Raw genomic sequence first — 17984 nt, forward strand, 5'->3', positions numbered from 1 at the left:
AAAGTGTCTGCATGCAGCCTGTTTGATTGTCATGGTCAAACTCCGTGGCTGAGAATGAATCCTGACAGGGCAGCAGACTTTTCCTTCTGCATGTGAATGGGGACAAGGGACAGCAGAGGAGCAGAGCTGATGTGGGAGAGGAGCATTATTGCTGTCACTGTGGCACTGCAAGTCCCCCAAGCTGGGTGCTGCCCTTCCATGGGCTGCACAAATGAAGAGTAACATGTGTGTCTGTCCCTTAATAAATGGAGTTTTGCTGCTTTTAAAAGGGCAAAATGCAACCCAAGGAGGAAACTTCAGTCTGTGAGTGGTTACAACATGCAACTAAGCAGCAGTCACATGATTTCTGTGGTGAGATACCAGGCAAAGTTCACAGCATCTCTCAGGGGTTTTTGAGAACAGTCTATTGAAATGTGTGACCTTTTTGACCATTAATGTGCCTGATTGCTGCCACTTGCTTTAATGCACTTTCTCTTCTTTTGGTAGGTTTGTCAGCTGCCAAATTGCTGTCTGAGGCTGGGGTCAGCGTGGTGGTCCTCGAGGCCCGGGACAGAGTTGGGGGAAGGACATTCACCATCAGAGTAAGTGCTCCATGAGGTGTGGGCTCTCACTCGTGCTGGTCTGCAATGTGACAGATGTCACTCCTGTTATTTTGACCAGGGAACTATGATTATTTTGATCCAGGGAACTGCAGCTTCAGCTCAATCCCTTAGAAGGTGACAGAGCAACTAAGCCAAGTCATCAGTCAGCGTGTGTTCACCAAGAATTCCTGCTTGGCCAACCTGACAGCCTAAGAGGCAGTGACTGGCTTAGCAGACAAGAGAAAAATTGAATATTGTCTACCTAGGCTTCAATAATATGTTGAAAACAATCATCTGGGACCATGAGTGTCAGAACATTCTCCCTCTTTTTCCCAACTCTCTTTGCATACTGTAGCAGGCATGATAATTTAGAGCCCTGTAAGAAGCAGCCTGAGCAGGACCAGCTATGTTATGGCTCAGACATATGTTTTAAATGTCTTAAAATTATATGAAATAACACTCCTGCTTCTAAAAATGAACTGCATCTTGACTGCCATTATTAAAAAAAAAAAAGAAAGAAAAAAAGAAGAAATGAAGAGTCACTTGTGGTGCAGGGTAATGTAATGAAGACATTGCCTCTGCTTCCCAACCTGGAATTGAGGGAGCTGTAAATTATGTCAGGTGCCATTGTTGGGGAACCAGAGATAAACAGTGGTGTTCCAGCAGAAATCATTGTGTGTGAAACATGGAGCATAAACACCATCCTTCTGTGACACTGAGAATGCCAGGCTTAAAATACTCACTGTAAACAGTGTTCAAAAGAGTTACTGTCTTGGGACATCAGCCTGCTGTAAGACTGTGCATCCCTGAAACCTTCTGCTTTCTTCCCACTTCCCAAGTGAGTGGGGTGCTGGTCTGAGGGCTGCAGTGAGCACCTTTCATGGCAGGCATGGCTGGGGGCCCTGCCCAGACAGCAGCAGGCTGTGCAGTGCTGGAAAGGAGATTAATCTCCTGGAAAACTGCAGTGCAGTGCTCAGCACCTGCAGCATTAAGTCTAGACAGATTTCTGGAGAGAGAAAACAAGTCTCCATGCTGGAGATGGTTTCAACTGCAGAAATGTTTTGCAATGACAAAAAAAGTAATGTGAATTTCTTCAACATCTCCATCAGGTGACTCCACCACCTCCCTGTGCAGCCCATTTCGATGCTTGACAACCTTTTCCATTAACAAATTCCTCCTGAATATCATACACATACATTCCATACACATTCAGTAGGGAGTAATTCTTTCTACTTCGAGCTCTCTGTACTGAGGAGATTCCTGCACAGCTTCTGATTCCTGTGTTCTTTTTCACAGAATGACAAAGTGAATTATGTAGATGTTGGTGGATCATATGTGGGACCGACCCAAAACCGGATTCTCCGACTGGCAAAGGAGCTGGGGGTGGAGACCTATAAAGTTTATGTTGAGGGCCACATGTTCCATCATAAAGGGGTAAGTGTTGCATTTTCCTCCTGAGCTACCCAAAGGTAGCACTGAAACCTGGAAATTGCTGACAGTCATCAAAAGGGTCTCATTTAAAATTCACCCTTAGTGATCCAGAAAGCACCTGCTTGAAGTGTTGTTATTCTGTTTTAACTTATTGGGAGAGTGACAAATGGTTCTTATTTTCTTTTTAAAAGTGTTCAAAAAATACAGCTGACAGCAGCTAAAAAATCTGGGATGCATTTGGCACACTGTCCTTGAACGTACTCCCCTGCCTGAAGTTTTGCCTGAAATTCAGGAAATACTTGTTTTGAAATAAAAGCCAAAATTAAATTTAAAAATAATAGTATTGATGGATAATATTGAATGATGATACTGGACAACAGTATTATGGAACTACCCTGGGAATTGGATGATATATTTTGCTCACGTCTGGATTCACATGAGATCTCTCCCAGTCCCCTAGGGTAGGATTCATCTCACAAATGAGTGTTTGGAATTTAATCATCTAATCTGAGACCCTGAGGTTCCCTCTCTGGCTAATGGTGACACACAGGCCCTTCCCAAGAGTCACCAGAAGATTCACCTCTGAAATGTGGGGCAGCAGGAATCCAGGTGGCCACTCTTGTGCAATACTGGCCAAAGTGGTTGAAGTGAGCAGGAATGAAATCTGTCCTCAGAGCAGATTTCCAACCCTTGTGCCCCATCTTCAGCCCACTCAATTTTTTGCACAGATCCCACCCAGGTCCTGCTGCCAAAACCAGTGCAGGGTGAGAGCAGGAGGGAGAAAGACAAAGAAAGGCCTAAGATTCACTGGTGTGAGATGTGACTGTATTCATAACTCAAACTATTACTTTACTTTGCAAATACCATCACTTTCTATTTTTTAAAAAATATTCCTAAGTTTTGGTACTTAACAGGCTCTGGCAGAACCAGACTTGAAGCCTATGAGTCACAATTGACATACTTGATATAGACAAGCCATCCTATGTGGTGGATCCTTAATTGGTTTCATTTCTATTACCTTCCCACTTTTTTCCTAAGAATTAGAGCAATGTGCTCATGCTGCAAAGTTTTACCATCTGCTTCTGCAAGCACTCCTTATTGGGCAGATTGATGCCATGCTCATAAAACAGACACATCTTAAATAATTGCACAGCCACTCCATAATACTAAAAAAGTTATTTGTCACCCCCTCATGCAAAATTGATGTAATTCTACAGCAAGAGGGATGGGCTGGTTTGTACCAGCAGAATGTTTGTCCCACTCTAATTTAAGCTCAGGCATGAATCTCTCAGCATCCTAAAAGGCACTTATCTTCTTTATGTTAAATAAAAGGCTCTAATGGGTTCCATTACTTTGAGCCCTTAATCCATTTTGACACCAAAGCTGCAGCTTTTTGTTGTCCCACATTGCATTATGCACGTCCCTGCTAATGACCATGTAATTTTGTAAGTTTTCTTTGAAGTGGAAGCATATTTCTAAGCAAGAGGCAGCACTGTGAGCTATCCAGCTGGATCACAGGCTGTGGATCAATTCTGGGTTTGTCATCGTGGTCCTGCTGAGATGATCAGGGTCCCAAGGGAGCTGTAGTTGTTGGACCAGGGTGACAGCAAAGGGGCTTTAAGGTCTCCCAGATTTAAGCACTGGATGAAAAATAATGATGCTTTTCTTCCTGTAGGTCTCATTTCTCCCACATCCTCTTCCCATGAATGGTAGCCCTTTTCTTACGTTTTCTTTTCCTGAAGTTTTCCACAGCTTTTTCTCCATTCTTTTTCCTTGAGACATTGTGCAGTCACCCTGCCCTTTGGTTTAGGGGTGTGTTGTTGAACCCTCTCTTATATCCGTCTTCTAGAAGAAGCTTATTAAGCTCCATCTGTGCAGTCCTGGCTGCTGGCTGGGCTGCTCAGTGCCCAGGGCTCTTTTCCCTCCCTGTCCTTTTCCTGCCTGCTGCACACTGGCACCAGGCTGGGATGGGGAGGTGCAGGTACCCTCCCTGCACCCCTCACATTCATTAAAGATGCTCCAGGAACACAAGCTCCTGTGGCATTTCCTACATGGCAGAAGGTGTTAGCAAAGAGATTGTTTGATACTAAAGGATCAAATCCACCAGAAATTAAATGTTAATCTGATAGATGGATGTTTCCAGCTTCTTGGGCTAATGCACCATCAGCCATGGGCCACCTACTGCCTTTCAGGTTTGGAAGGTCTGATTAAATCTTCTCCCCTTGTGTCTCAGCTGTTGTTTCTGTCAGCTGGTGGCTGTCCAGGAGAGTGCAGCCAGGGCCAGACAGGAAGGTCTCCTCCCAAGAGCTTTCTCCAAAGTCTGCAATGCTGTGTGCTTGTGTCAGAGGGGAGAGGAAGTGTTTTGAGAAATGACTAAGCACAGCTTTAGATGTGTTTGTGACATCTGTATGTAATCTCCAGCACCCTTGGATTAAGATTTTTGGTCTTTTCTTTATCATTGCAATTGGTTCAGCTTGGCCTTTTCTGAAGATTTCCAGGATACTGCTTTGACTGAGCTGGGAGAAGGTGGGAAAATGGTTTATCCAAGCAGTGGGAGCACCCAAGAGAAAGTGAAAATCCCCAGAGGGATTTAATGAACTTCTTTTTTCCTGACAGGAATTTTTCCCATATGTGTGTGGAAAAATTCCATGTACTGCAAGCTTTAATAACCAAGTTGCTTCTTTGGTGCAGGTGTCCTTTGTAGTTAGAGTTTCTTTGAAAATCCAAATATGTAACTATTGTTCAGCTTTGTTTGTTTGTTTGTTCTTTCCCATCAGTCAGCATGGTAACATGGACTCCTTTAATGTCAATCAGGATTTTTTTTTGGTATCCTGTCCCTGCAAATCTGTAAATCAAAAATTTCAGTGTTTGTTATGAGCCCTCTTTCCAGCTAATTTTTTCTATGGCTACTGTCCCATAATTCAGCAAGAATGCTTTTGGGCTGAGAACAGGAGGATATACTGGAGTTCTCCCTTCCCTGAGCTGGCAGACAGCTTTTTGTTTCAACAGAGGCCCTTGAAGCTCTGTGCTGTTTTCACCTTTTTGGTAGAAAACCCTAGAAAATAAAGGCATTGGGCCTTGGTGTGGTATTAACCTTCTCATATAACTGCACTCCTCCAATATCTGGCAGCAGCACACAGCTCCAGGATATATAATATTTTCTAATAAGGAATTATGATTTTCAGAGGGAGGGAACACTTGATAAAATATGAGGATTTCTATACAGTGCTTCAGGTTAGCCATCTACTCCTTCCTTTCCTTCATCCTGCCTTTGGATTAAGAGCTCAGGGTGCAGCAAGTGGGTCTGTGGCTGAGGCTCTGCACATCACCACAAAGCTGCTGTTCATGCCCAGGGATCAGGCAGTGGCAGGCACAGCACTGCTCCCAGGGCCAGACCTGCTGGAGGGGGGATCAGGGAGGGATCTCACTGGGGGGAGCTGCTGCTCTGTGCTGTGCACAGCCCCAGGCAGCAACAACCTCTGCTCTGGGCCATGGGGGATGCTCCTCCTGTGCTTCCTGATGTGTGCCCTGTGCCTGGCACAGCCTTTCTCAAGTCTGGCAAAATTGTCTGCTCCTCTGGCACAATTTGAAACTTGGGGTGGTTTCACAGCTTGGGAGGAATTCCTGCAATTTTGGCTACAAGCCCCAGCATAGCCCTGGGCAGGGAAGAGACCTTGCAGAGCTCATCTCTCACTGCCTTCTTCCTAACCACTGAGGGATGGTGCTTGAGGATCTTGTTTTCTTTGGATTGGTGTGGGGTAACTAATCCAAGCAGGCAGCAGGACTCAGATCTGAGATCTGCAGGAAACCACTTGACACAGCAGGAAATTAAAAAAAAAGAGTTAGGTAAACTCTGCGGGTCAGTCAGGCAGCCATGTGTTAGCATGGGAACTAAGCCAGTGGGTTATTTGCCTTTCAGTTAAGAAAACAGTAGTTCTGAAAATAATTCATCCAGAACACTATAAACTTGTTTAAAAATGGAATATTGCAAGACCTTCCCTGTTTGCAGTGAGCTCCTCTGTGAAACTTGCAGCCAGAGTTCTTCTGCCTAGCAGGGAAACAATATTAAAACCAAATTAATAACATCCCAGCCCCAGCTCACTCGGGCTGGATTTACTCCCTGCTGTGGAGATGCTTGTGCCAGACAGAAAGTTGGAGAACTGATATCTCTAAGGCTGTTGGGCTTGTGCTACCTGATGGAAAATGGGAATTTCTGTCCTGGAATTTGCTTTCCTCTGATCCCATCTCTGATAGGCACAGCCCCACCACACAAGGATCACTGTCTGTGAACTATTTCAGCCTCTCTGAATTCAGCCTTAGCCTCTTCCAGGTCTGTTAGCACTGTTGGATTTTTCCAGCTTTTCCTGCCATTGGGCTCTAGTCTTACTGAGGTTATGGGATTTTTGCATGCAGAAGAGAGCAACAATTAACACAACTTTAGACTCTTTCAATTATCAGTTGACATTTCTTAGTTGTCAGGGGATAAAACATGAATTCCCATTGATCTCCCTGGGCTGTGCCATTGACCAAAGATGTTTTAAGCTAAGTAAGCCAAAGACAGGAGGGCTGTTTTTAGGTTACATCACTCTGTACAAGCACAATCACTTATCAGAAAGACTTTTGAAAAGAGATTTCCACAGAACAGTGAAAAACTGGGAACATTTTGCTGCTACTCCTGATTGGACACAAGTTTATCTTTTCCCTTTGCCCCCTGCAGTATCAACAGGACAGAATGGCAGTAATAACTTCTCTTCCCCCTGATTTGGGTGGCCTGGCACCACTGCACCTCATCTCTGCTGAAGGGCAGAATTATTGCTGTTAAAGCAAGGAAGGAATGTGGATGGCACCTGTGTTCCCAACCAGAATAAGAAGTCATTTATTATTAGCAATAAATTACTTTTGAGAAGCAGTGTTTGGTGATCTTTTAGAAGAGCAAAATGCTGTGCAATAAGAATAAAATGATCAGTAGTATGTTACTGCTTGGTATCACTATTTCCTAGTTTGATACAGCATTAGTTTATGACAGTAAAAGCTGTAGGATGCAGTATCTCCCTCTGCATGTCCTGTTTGGCCCTCTTTTCTGTGGCTGAACACAGTGCTGCAGTGAGAAATTGTCCTCAAGGGAAAGGAAGAGCTGGTGCTGTTTGGAGCATTCCCTGCTGGGAGTCCACAGGAGCATTCACTGTGCTCTTGCCATGGCAGAAATGTTCTGCATGCACGTGTGCCCCTGGGCAAGGCTGGAGCAGCATCCCCCTGCCACCCTCCTTCAGTGTGAGTCTGAAAAAGAACAAAACGGGGATAAAAGAGAGAAAAAAGTATGTGGTACACGAGATTGAGATTACACACCCAGAAATTCAGAGGCAGCCAACCACCTCCTGGTGACTAGAAAGCACAACATTTGTGGGAAATTAAAAAAAAAAAAACCACACACAAAAAAACCACACACACACACACACACAAAAAAAAAAAAAAAACCAAAAAACCAAAAAAAACCCCAAAAAACCCCAAAAAACCAAAAAAAAACCCCCAAAAAAACCCAAAACAAAACAAAAAAAACCAAAAAAACAAAACAAAACAAAAAACCAAAAAAAAAAAAAACAAACCCAAAAACAAAAAAAAAACCCAAAAAAACCCACACCACCCTCCTAAAACATTAAACTTGTGGATCTCAGGCTGAACTAAGTGCTGAGGTCACAACCTGGTTCTTTGCTCCAGAGCTGCGGCCCTGCTGGAGCCCTGCCCTGAGGACAGAGCACCAGGCAGTGCCAGCCAAGCCTTGCTGTGGTCCCTTACCCACATACATTCTCCTCCCCTACTGTACCTGTCCTGGGGCTGGCAAAAATTCACCAAATGTAGGAATTTCAGTATTTTACTGCTTTTGCCAAGTCAGAAAGCTCACTATGAACTCTGAGTTTCATCCTGCACCCTTTATCTTTGTTATGATCTTAGTGGAGGAAAATGTTCTGCAGAATATCAGAAATCCATATGTATTTGCACACAAATACAAAATTACCAGTGGGGAAGATCAATAAATTCCCTCTCACCAAGTGTGAGGAAGGTGTGTTTGGCTCCTGCTTCTTGTCCTCTGTCCCTGGGTCCCCATTCCCTGCATTTGAAGCACTGCAGGCTCTCTCTTGGCCTGTGACTCCCACCTGCCAGGTGTGCTGGGCTGGCCTGGGTTTCACTGAAAAGCAGGTTGCAAACTGTTTTAGCACCACAGCCCCTACCTGTCATGGTCAGAGAGTTCCCTGCATCCTCACACAAACTTCTGACACACCTGGAAGGGCAGACAACAAAGAGGTGTGATGATAAATTCACCACTGACTTACACGGGGGGAAGGTTCAAAGCAATTCAATAAGAGCAAATGTCAGCTGTGCATCCCATCCTCTTTCAGATTAAAGTTATCACAAAGAAGCAGCTGCTGTTAGATTGTTTCTCCTATCATTATATCACAGGATTATCTGAAACAGTCAGTTTCAGATAATAACAGTTTCAGCCACTGCTGCAGCTCTGTGTCACACACATTTTAAGTACTGACATCGTTTTTGCAAGGGTACAATATTTTTCTTCCTGCAGGCAAAAACTTCCTGTTCAGACTTTTTTTACAGGCTAGGTATCTTCCAAAATAAAGAGGTATGTTTGCTTTTAAAGTGAGGTGTACCATAAAGGTGCTAAAATAGTTTGAAATGCATTCAATTTTAGGCCCATGCAAATTTCAGGATGCACATTCCAGCAGCAGGCAAATAGTAGATTCATTTAAATCTAATAATGAAGGATGCTTAGGAACAGGGAATATTACCATGGCTTGAGTATCCTTAGCCCAGAATGTGACAACCTACTCAGAACAAATGTACCCCTCCCCACCCCTTCAGAACAGTAGATATAAAAGGGTGTTATTGTCCTTTTTAATGCCAGTCCAGCTGTTTTTATCCCTCCTACTCAGCAGCGTGCATTCCATTGCATGCATGCATATGCAGGGAAAAAAAAAAGGAAAAACCCAAAAACCCAGTCAGGTCTTTTGGGGCAAAAAGCCAAACATGTGATGACTCTGAGAATTTTGTGTTCTTGAGTAATGAAGATCTGCTCTGTTGTATTTCAGTTGCTTGTGTTTTTATGTGAATTTCAGGGAAAGTCACGAAATTTCACAGGAATTTGCCCTTCAACATGGAATCCCTTGGTTTATCTGGATTACAATAACTTCTGGAGAACCATGGACAAGATGGGAAAAGAGGTAGGCTATGAAAATTCAGTGTTTCCTATGATGCTTATGTCACCATGAATAAATCAGGTTTGGTTTTGTTTTGTTTCTGGCAGGGTTTTTTATTGTTTCTTTAATATTAAAGAAAAAAAAAACCTCAACAACAAAACAAAACAGAAAGGAAGCATCCATCAGAAAGATTTCTCTGTTGCCCAGGAACTGTCAGAAATAATAAGCCTTCCTCCCTGAGAGGGGGGTGGCCTAGATAACTTCTAAAGGCCCCTTCCAACCCAAACTATCCTATGATTCTATGAGAGGAGACAAAAAGATCTGGAGGTGTCTAAGATATCTGAAAAAATGAGGTTGAACTCAGTGTAAGTATTTTCTCATGACAGGAAAAAATATTCCACGAGCTGGGAGATGAGGAGGAGTTTTTTCTCCTTCCCTCATGACAGCATTTTGAGTAAAGATGACTTTTTCTTTTTGTAGCTGCCTAAGCTGGGCTCCAGTTTGACTTCACAGTAACTTTATTTTTAAATTTCAAAATATAAGCAGTACAACTGCAGCCCCTGGAGCATTATCCTCTCTTTCAAACATTCATCAGTTTCCATATAACCCAGCAACAAACCAAGGGCTTTACCTTACCAGAATCTTCAAGCATAACTCACTGTACTCCTGCAAATTCCATTGGTTTTCTGTGGTATTGCAGAATGAAATTTATGTAATATACTACACATTTTTCTGCCAATAGTACATTTTTTAAAGATTTAGGGATATGGTAATATCCTCCAGATTATGTTACTTACATGCAAAGAATTATTATTAAGAATTCAACTGCCTAAAGTATTTCAAAAGTATCTAGACATTTTTTCCTTGCTCTGCAGTTAGCAGAGAGATATAGAGGCCTTTGGATACTCATGTTGGAACTGACTGGAAAAAGAATTTCCCCTCAACTTCTAGAGAACACCAAGACAACTAAATTGGAATTGCTTCTGGACAACTAAAAGTCAGATGAGTCCCAACGCAAGGATATGGTTCACTGGTCAGCCAAAGACAGATTTGGTGGTCATGGTGCAATTCATGCCCAAAGATGTGAATGGAAACTGTTCCCTTTAGTGAATTTGTTCCAAATTTATATCCATGTGCGGGAAACAAAAATAACTCCTGGCCAAAATATCAATTAAGTCTGTGCTACTAACTAGCTATGACCAGGCAATGGCAAAGTACTGAATCATTTTTTGGGTATTTCACCTCTGTCTCCAGATTCCTGTTGATGCACCATGGGATGCTCCACATGCTGAAGAATGGGACAAAATGACCATGAAAGAGCTGATAAATAAGATTTGCTGGACCAAGTACGTAAATCTTTACCTGGCTTTGGAATTCCAGCTGTGGAATGATGGTGGCTTTTTTGCAGGTTCTGTGGTACAGCCAGGTACAGATCAGGAGGTGTGTGAGGTGGGCTTTGGTTGGCTGGCAGGTGGCATCAAAGGTGCTTGGGGAACCTGGGGTTTGCTTCAGCAGGTCCCTGCACACAACAGTGGTGGTGTGGGCTCTTCCCACCATCCTTTCACTTCAAACCACTGGATCACTGAGCTCCAGCCAGCTCGCCTGTGGCTCTTTGCCTTGCAGTATAGTTTCCTTTGAGACACTGACATTCAGGCCCTCGAGGAGGATGAAATCTGCCCCGTGAATTCCAGGGCTGCAATTCTGCTGTTTGCTGTACTCCTCTCAGGATCTTGAACTGCACAGTCTCATGGCCACTGCAGCCAAGGCTGCCCTTCCCCTTTGCATCATCCCACAGGTCCTCCTTGTTTGTGAGTAACAATCCAACAGAACATCAACAATAGCTGGCAGGAAGTGGGCTCAAGGTGTTATATCATCTGTAAAATGACCAGTGTGTTTTCTGTGAGGGACTGCACTGTACAAATAAAAAAAGGATCAATGTTCAGTACATTGAGGTGATGGCAACTGGAAATTCTCTTTCTGTCCTTTCTCTTTTCAATCATTTCTCTCTATAAGGCAAAGAGAAGTGTGCTCTTATGAGCACTTGTGTTCCCACTTGCTGTGCCAGCCCCTGTGCTGTTCTCTAACACTCTCCTCCTTCCTATTCAGTGTCTTTTATTTGTGTGACTGTGGTCTTTTGGCCTTTCATTCTGACTGCAGTTTAGTGCTGTGCCTGCTGCTTCCTGACCAAAACTTTCCATCTGAAATTCGTTTTTATGGCTTAGGTCTTGCTCCAGCTCCATGGGATATGCTGTACAGCCATTTGGACTCGCTCCTGCTCTCTGTGACATTGGAGTTTCTTTGCAATTAGTTTTATGAGCCTTTTGCCTGCAAACTTGGTTACTTTCTACTGCTCTTGCAAGTGCACTGACTCTTCCTCTTGTAGTTTTACTGCTCCTTATATCCATGGAGCTGGTAGAACATAAACAGGACTGGGTTTGTAGTGATCCCTCCTTTAACAGACCTCTCTGCTGGACAGCTTCTACTGCCAATGTTGTCAGTAAAATACCCAGTTTTAATAGAAGTGCTCAGCTGACATGCATTCAAAAACTCAGCAAAACCCCATTTTAGATCCTTAAGCCAAGCCACATTTTTCTACATACAGATAAAAAACTGTGCTTAAACAGAAAAGCTCTTCCACAGCATTTTCTGTGTGACTCAGGGACAAGATTACAAAAGATTTGTTTGTCCTGTGTCACAGATCAGCATCCACTGATCCTGGAGACTTTTCTCACATGTCTTAGGCATGAACCTAAGAAACTGTTCAACTGTTTCATGTCTTGATGATCTCAGAATTGTCACAGAGGGTTCTTGTGTGCAGGCTGTTTTCATATCCTGGCTAATGAAATAGGGGTGAATGGACTTCATACTTAGGGAAATGAGGTTATAAAAGTTTATAAGTTACATATTTTAGCCCAGATAACTTGCAAAGTTCCTTCCTTTATCAGATGATTATAAATTCATGTTGTTTCATGAAGCTTCATTGCAGTCAAAGTCCTTTTACCTTCTTTGCAAAATGATCTCAATTTTCTTAGAAATCTGTGGCCACAAATGCAAGAAATGTGAACAGCCAGATCCTCTGTTTCTGCTGCTGTTTTTGTGTTTCTGTTCAGAGGATGTACTATGGTAGACAGGTGACCCTTTCCTTATTTTTATGGCAGTGATTGCCAGTTTGGTTCCTCTGTCTGGGTTATTACCAAGCCATGTTCTTGATTTCACAAAAGATGAGTGCAGCAGTGTTACAGGACAGGTGGGGAATGTCTGGGCTGCGTGGCTGCTTCAGTCCCTCAGGACCCATCAGACCCTGGAATTGATGTGCCCCAGGAGCCCCCCATGAGAAATGCAGAAAAGCTTCACTAACTGATTATAAAAAACGTTCTTCTGCTGAGAAAAATATTTATTCTGATGGAAGCAATAGCAGCTGGGAAACTATTCAGCTAAAGTGAAATCAGTGGGATTTCAAACTAAATGGATAAATACTTTGAGAGAGAGGGAGGTGCTGGTAGAAACCCATTTAAAAAGACTAACTACAGACTGAAAAATTAAACAGATATTAATCATCTTGACTTTTCTGACTTTGGGAAAGCAGCCCTTGTTTAGTATGACATATAAAATCCTGGAAGCAGTCAGGAAGGCACATTTTCTCACAGCCTTTTCCTGGTCCTGTGTCTCATGCAGAGCTGTCAGAGACTTCGCCACGGTCTTTGTGAACGTCAACGTCACGTCTGAGCCTCACGAGGTCTCTGCCCTCTGGTTCCTGTGGTATGTGAGGCAGTGTGGGGGCACATCCAGGATTTTCTCTATCACCAATGGAGGCCAGGTACAAAATGTCTCACTTTCCTCCTCCTTTCTTGAATCCGTAGCGAGCGAGTGCAGTGTTGTACCCATCAAAACCTGCAATTAATGAAAAGATGAGAACACGTGGCACCAGAGAGAAATGTGTTCTCGTGGGTGATACAGCCCTGTCAAATAACCCTGTTTAATGAAGGATTTTATTAGTTAAGATGTGGAATAAATTGGCACTATTTAAACAGTTGGGGGTTTTCTACATTCACTTCAGCATAGTACGGTTGTTGCAGTTGTGTTGCTTTTTTGCCAGTTTATTTTCTCTGGGTTACTTGGCACATTTGAGTGTTTACAAGAGCTCAGAACAAGTGTACTTGAGAGTGAAATGTGGGTGTTTATTTGGTGTTGAAGCCTCTAGTGACAAGAGTTGGAAGTAAATAACAGAAGGCCCTTCCTTCTTGGGCCAGTTCACATGGCAACACTTTCCATCAACATCTGTCCATGGTGGTAAGAGTAGACAGCCAATTTATTTTCTCAGGAAGGATGTATGCAGTGCTGGTGCTGTCCTGTGGTAGGAGACCTTCCTCCTCAGGAGCCCCTCAATCATGTTTGCTGTCCCACATCAGCAACTGCTAGATGTTGCAGCAAGGGTTAAAAATAAAATTAATCCCAAAATACTCATGGCTAAATGAAACACGTGGAGAAGGGAAAGCTACCTAGGAAGAGCACTTCATTTCCTTTGTAGCTGGATGGGAAAAGCTGTCTTTGTTCCTGTCATGCTTCTCTCTTCCCTCACCCCAATCAATTTTGGTTGAGCAAAAGCACGAAGGGTTTCTGGCTAAGTGGCCCTGACAAGTCTTATAAAACCTATTTGGGCAGCCATTTCAGCACAAAAACTTTATGGGGAAAGCTATTGAAAACATGGTTTAGTCAGTAATCCTCACTGAGGCTCAGGTTGATGCCCTCTCTCTTCTGAAAGTCGGGGTGTCTTTATGCACCCTTAGGACTTGAAGATTTGGCCTGGAATTTCATGATAGTGAGCAGAAGCCATATTCAATGTCATTGTGATTATTGCTGTTGATTTTTTGTTTGTGTTTCTTTTCTCTTTGTTGTTTCAGGAGAGGAAGTTTAAAGGGGGTTCTGGTCAGATATCAGAGAAAATAATGGAACGCCTCAAAGGCAGAGTTAAACTGGAGAGACCTGTGATCAGTATCGATCAGACAGGTGATAATGTCCTTGTGGAGACTCTAAACCATGAGATATATGAGGTAATTCGATCAGAACAAAAGTGGAGTATGCATTTAGTAGGGGAATACGTCTGCTGGTGCTCTCAGCCAGATGTAATCAGGAGGTACCCATTTGTGTGTGTCTATTTCTTGGACTGTGCTGACACTCCATGGAACCTGCTTCACGGATTTATTTATGACTGGCTCTCTTCTTGGTGTTCTGCTACTTGGTTTCTGTCATTACTCTGACTTCTCTGCCTTAACTGTCTATGTCTTTATATATTTTTACGTTTTAGTTCTGCATTGAGACCATTTCAAAGGAAGGAAAAATAACCTTGCTGTTTGTGTCTAAGTTTGTGGTTTGCAGCACAAAAAAAAAAAAAAAAAAAAAAAAAAAGACATTCCAAACACCTTTAGTAAGATTTTGCCTCTGTACTGTGGTGCTTTGAAATGCTCCATCAGCACACACAGTGGCACCCATGGGGCAGCAGCAGCCCCACCAGCCTGAGAGCACCTGAGAGCAGCAGTGTTGTGATATAGTGTCACCCTACAGGGTCCTGCACTGCTCCAGTCAGACCCAGGGCCTGTGAGAGGGATGGAGCATGTTCAGGAAACCTGGAATCACCATTAGTACTCCTTGTCCTGAAGTAACATCTTGTGAATATGCACAAATGTGATTTTTTTTAGCATTTTATAACCGGGACAAATGTGGGTCATATTTTCCTGGAGATGATAAAAGGCAGTTTTACCTAGGCCATAGGATGTCTCTTCTCCCATTTCCCCACCTGTCTCCAGCCAAGTTTCAACTCTGGTTTCTTTTTCCCATCTCCTTTTTCTCTGAAATGGCAGAATTACTTTTGTCACCTGGAAATCTGTGTGTGGGAAAGCCTCCTAGCAGGGCCAGGTGTGGGAAAGCTGTTAGCAGCTACTGAGAGTGTATTTCAAACATGTCCTATGGGATGAGCTCGCTGGGAGGCAGCGCCTTGTGCTGACTTTGTTCTGCATTTCAGGGCAAGTACGTGATCAGTGCCATCCCTCCAATCCTGACAACAAAGATTCATTTCAAGCCAGAGCTGCCACCAAAGAGAAACCAGTTAATTCAGCGTTTGCCTATGGGGAGTGTCATAAAATGCATGATGTACTACAGGGAAGCCTTCTGGAGGAGGAAGGGTAGGTGGGGAAAGCAGAGGACTTGGGAACTCTAAACTGTGCAGATTTTGGAGCTCTGCTGTTTAACAATCAGGGGATAAATCCAAGGGAGGGTTTAATGTGCAAAACCCCAAAATCAAACATACAGAAAAGTGAAAAGTAAACCTCCTTAGAAAGTGAACTCTTTCTCTGAGCTTGAGTGCATGCCTTGTCCCAAGAATGAGTCCAGGCCCAAACAGGATCCCAAATCTCATTCAGTTTGCTGAGGTGGGATGACCAAAAGAACAAGCAATGTTTCCCTGGGAAACCTTGCTGAAACCTGCAGAACCCAGCAACATCAGCTTCCCTGCAGCATCAGCTCCCTTCTCCTCCTGCCAGGGACAGTTAGGTCAGCCAAAGAGAATTTACAGCAGATGACAAAAAGAGCTTAAGATGTAAGCATGACCTTTCCCTGATTTTAATCTTCTGTTCTGCAGACTTGATATCTCAGAGGACTGGGAAAAGTAGGTTAGCTTTTTGTTTAGCTCAAGATATTTTTTCCATGCTGTATTATCTTGTTTTTCTCAGCTTTAACTGATATCATTTTAGAACTATTTGTATGAACAGATTAGTTCCACTTTCTTCCTAACAATATTGAGAGTGGTAAGAATCTTTCTTAATCAAAGTAATATAATTTTTGCATGTTTCAAGGCATAAACTGGCCATTGAGGAGGCAGGAATACAGTCAGGTGTATACATTGTTCTCTCTATAAGATTTTTCACATGTTCATCTGAAACATGTCCTGATGTGACCCTAGATTAGACAGCCCATGCTTCTGCTGCATTACTGTTATGGAACACCATTCCTAACAATCCTATCACCAGAAAAAATCAAAATAGGGTAAATTTGAGCCTGCAGTGACCAGATAGAATAACACTGGGTTTTGTTTTGGTCAAAGTTACTCATGGAATGAATCACCATAGATCTGACTAGATCAATTTATTTTTAATGTTTATTGTCCCCCAAATAGAAAGCCAAAGGGACTTGTAGCAGTCCACAGAAATTCCTTGTTGAGTAGCAATGGAATTTTAAAGATGTTTTCAAGTCTGTGTCCACAATTTCCCAGAGTCAGAGAGAAGAGAGTAGAGAAACTGCTACAGAGACACTTCAGACATGTAGGTTTTATTGGTAATAAGGGAATGACTGTAAAATTCCTTTTATGGATAATTTTCCTTGCTCACTCCTATCAGAAACAGTTTTTTACTATCATCAACAAGTTTTTCTAACAATCATCTCGGGGTTTCTTTCCCCGTAGGTTACTGTGGTTCCTTCATCATTGAGGATGAAGAGTCTCCAATTGGAATAACCATAGACGACACAAAACCTGATGGAACTTTCCCTGCCATTATGGGGTAAAAGCTGCTAGCCCACACTCTCAGATGTGTATTTCTTCTTGTAAGAGTTAGTGGGAGCAGGAGGGAGAGGAGAAATGACCAGTTTACATCAGTGTTTCCCACTTCCATAGTTTGCACAGATGGAGGAGAGCACTTCTGCCAAGCCTCTTGTGTCTCTCTAGTCTATGTAAAATTTTTGGTGAAGGTTCTGCTACAAACAGCCTAATAAAAAGGATGTGGCTGGGAAGGAGTTGCTGAATTTAGCTGTAGTCTTTTTTAAGCATTCAGTTCACTGGGGGTTTTTGTTTTGCTGTGGAGTAGATTTAGAAATAAATCCCTCTCTTACCTATCTTTCTGAGCCAGTATTTGATTTATGTTGGGCTTTTATGTTTAGTGCCTGGTCCAAAATGACAATGCAATTGTCCAAGAAACCCTCATTTGTCTCCTCTCCCCACTGAGCTGGGGCAGGACAAGGAATATCAGCTGCTGGAGCAGGGAGGGAGCTGTACAGTGAAAAAAAAATCAAGATTCTGTAGAAACTGACAAGTAAAAATGTTACAGTTTGGACAAAATACATGACAGCATTGCCTGGCTTTTAAAATAGCTGAAACCAAATGAACAAACAATCTTTACAAGCGTTTCCATCGTAATCTGAGGTGAGACTGCCAAAAAAAGGCCAATATAAATGTCGGGCAACTACTCCTTAAGTGTCTGGCAGGGAAAACACCACTTCTACCACACTGTACATGTTTATGGGTGTATTCAGGGCTTAAAAGCTTCCATGACCTGAGAGCAGCAAGCCTCCTCCAAACCCCATATGGCAAACAGTTTCCAGCTTTCTTTCTCCTCATGGATTTGTGTGACTTTCTAAAAGTGTAGGAACATACTTCATCCTCTGGATATCTCCAGCAGGGTCAGATGAACTAATTAACCAATCTGTTTCCTTCCAGATTAATAAATATCAATCCCAGTTTTTGCAGGAGTGATCCATGACATTGTGCAGTGCCTGTCAGAGCAGCAGGCTGCCATCACTTTGCTCACTCCAAGTGACACAGGCAGCTGCCTGCTGGACTTCAAAAGCTCAAGGAAGCTCCAGGTCTCACTCCTAGACCCTCTGGGAATGCACACCCTCCCTCTGAGTTAACTCTGCAGGTTACCCTGCACAGGCTTTTTCACCTGTGTGACCTGTGATTATTGAATGTTGAGGCATGATGACCAGCATGGAACTCATT

General features: G+C 43.1%; 1 protein-coding gene across 1 annotated transcript in view; it reads left to right on the plus strand.

The window, feature by feature from the left end:
* Window positions 1-17984, plus strand: part of LOC134548349 (amine oxidase [flavin-containing] A-like) — a 35222-nt gene that overhangs the window by 9873 nt on the left and 7365 nt on the right. Inside the window, exons 2-9 of the mRNA XM_063393047.1 lie at window positions 487-581; window positions 1878-2015; window positions 9140-9244; window positions 10475-10566; window positions 12896-13037; window positions 14122-14271; window positions 15240-15399; window positions 16674-16770. Of these exons, the coding sequence (XP_063249117.1) occupies window positions 487-581; window positions 1878-2015; window positions 9140-9244; window positions 10475-10566; window positions 12896-13037; window positions 14122-14271; window positions 15240-15399; window positions 16674-16770 (979 nt within the window). The remainder of the gene's footprint in view (window positions 1-486; window positions 582-1877; window positions 2016-9139; window positions 9245-10474; window positions 10567-12895; window positions 13038-14121; window positions 14272-15239; window positions 15400-16673; window positions 16771-17984) is intronic.

The sequence above is a fragment of the Prinia subflava genome, chromosome 3 (genome assembly GCF_021018805.1).
Source record: "Prinia subflava isolate CZ2003 ecotype Zambia chromosome 3, Cam_Psub_1.2, whole genome shotgun sequence".
NCBI classification, from domain to species: domain Eukaryota; kingdom Metazoa; phylum Chordata; class Aves; order Passeriformes; family Cisticolidae; genus Prinia; species Prinia subflava.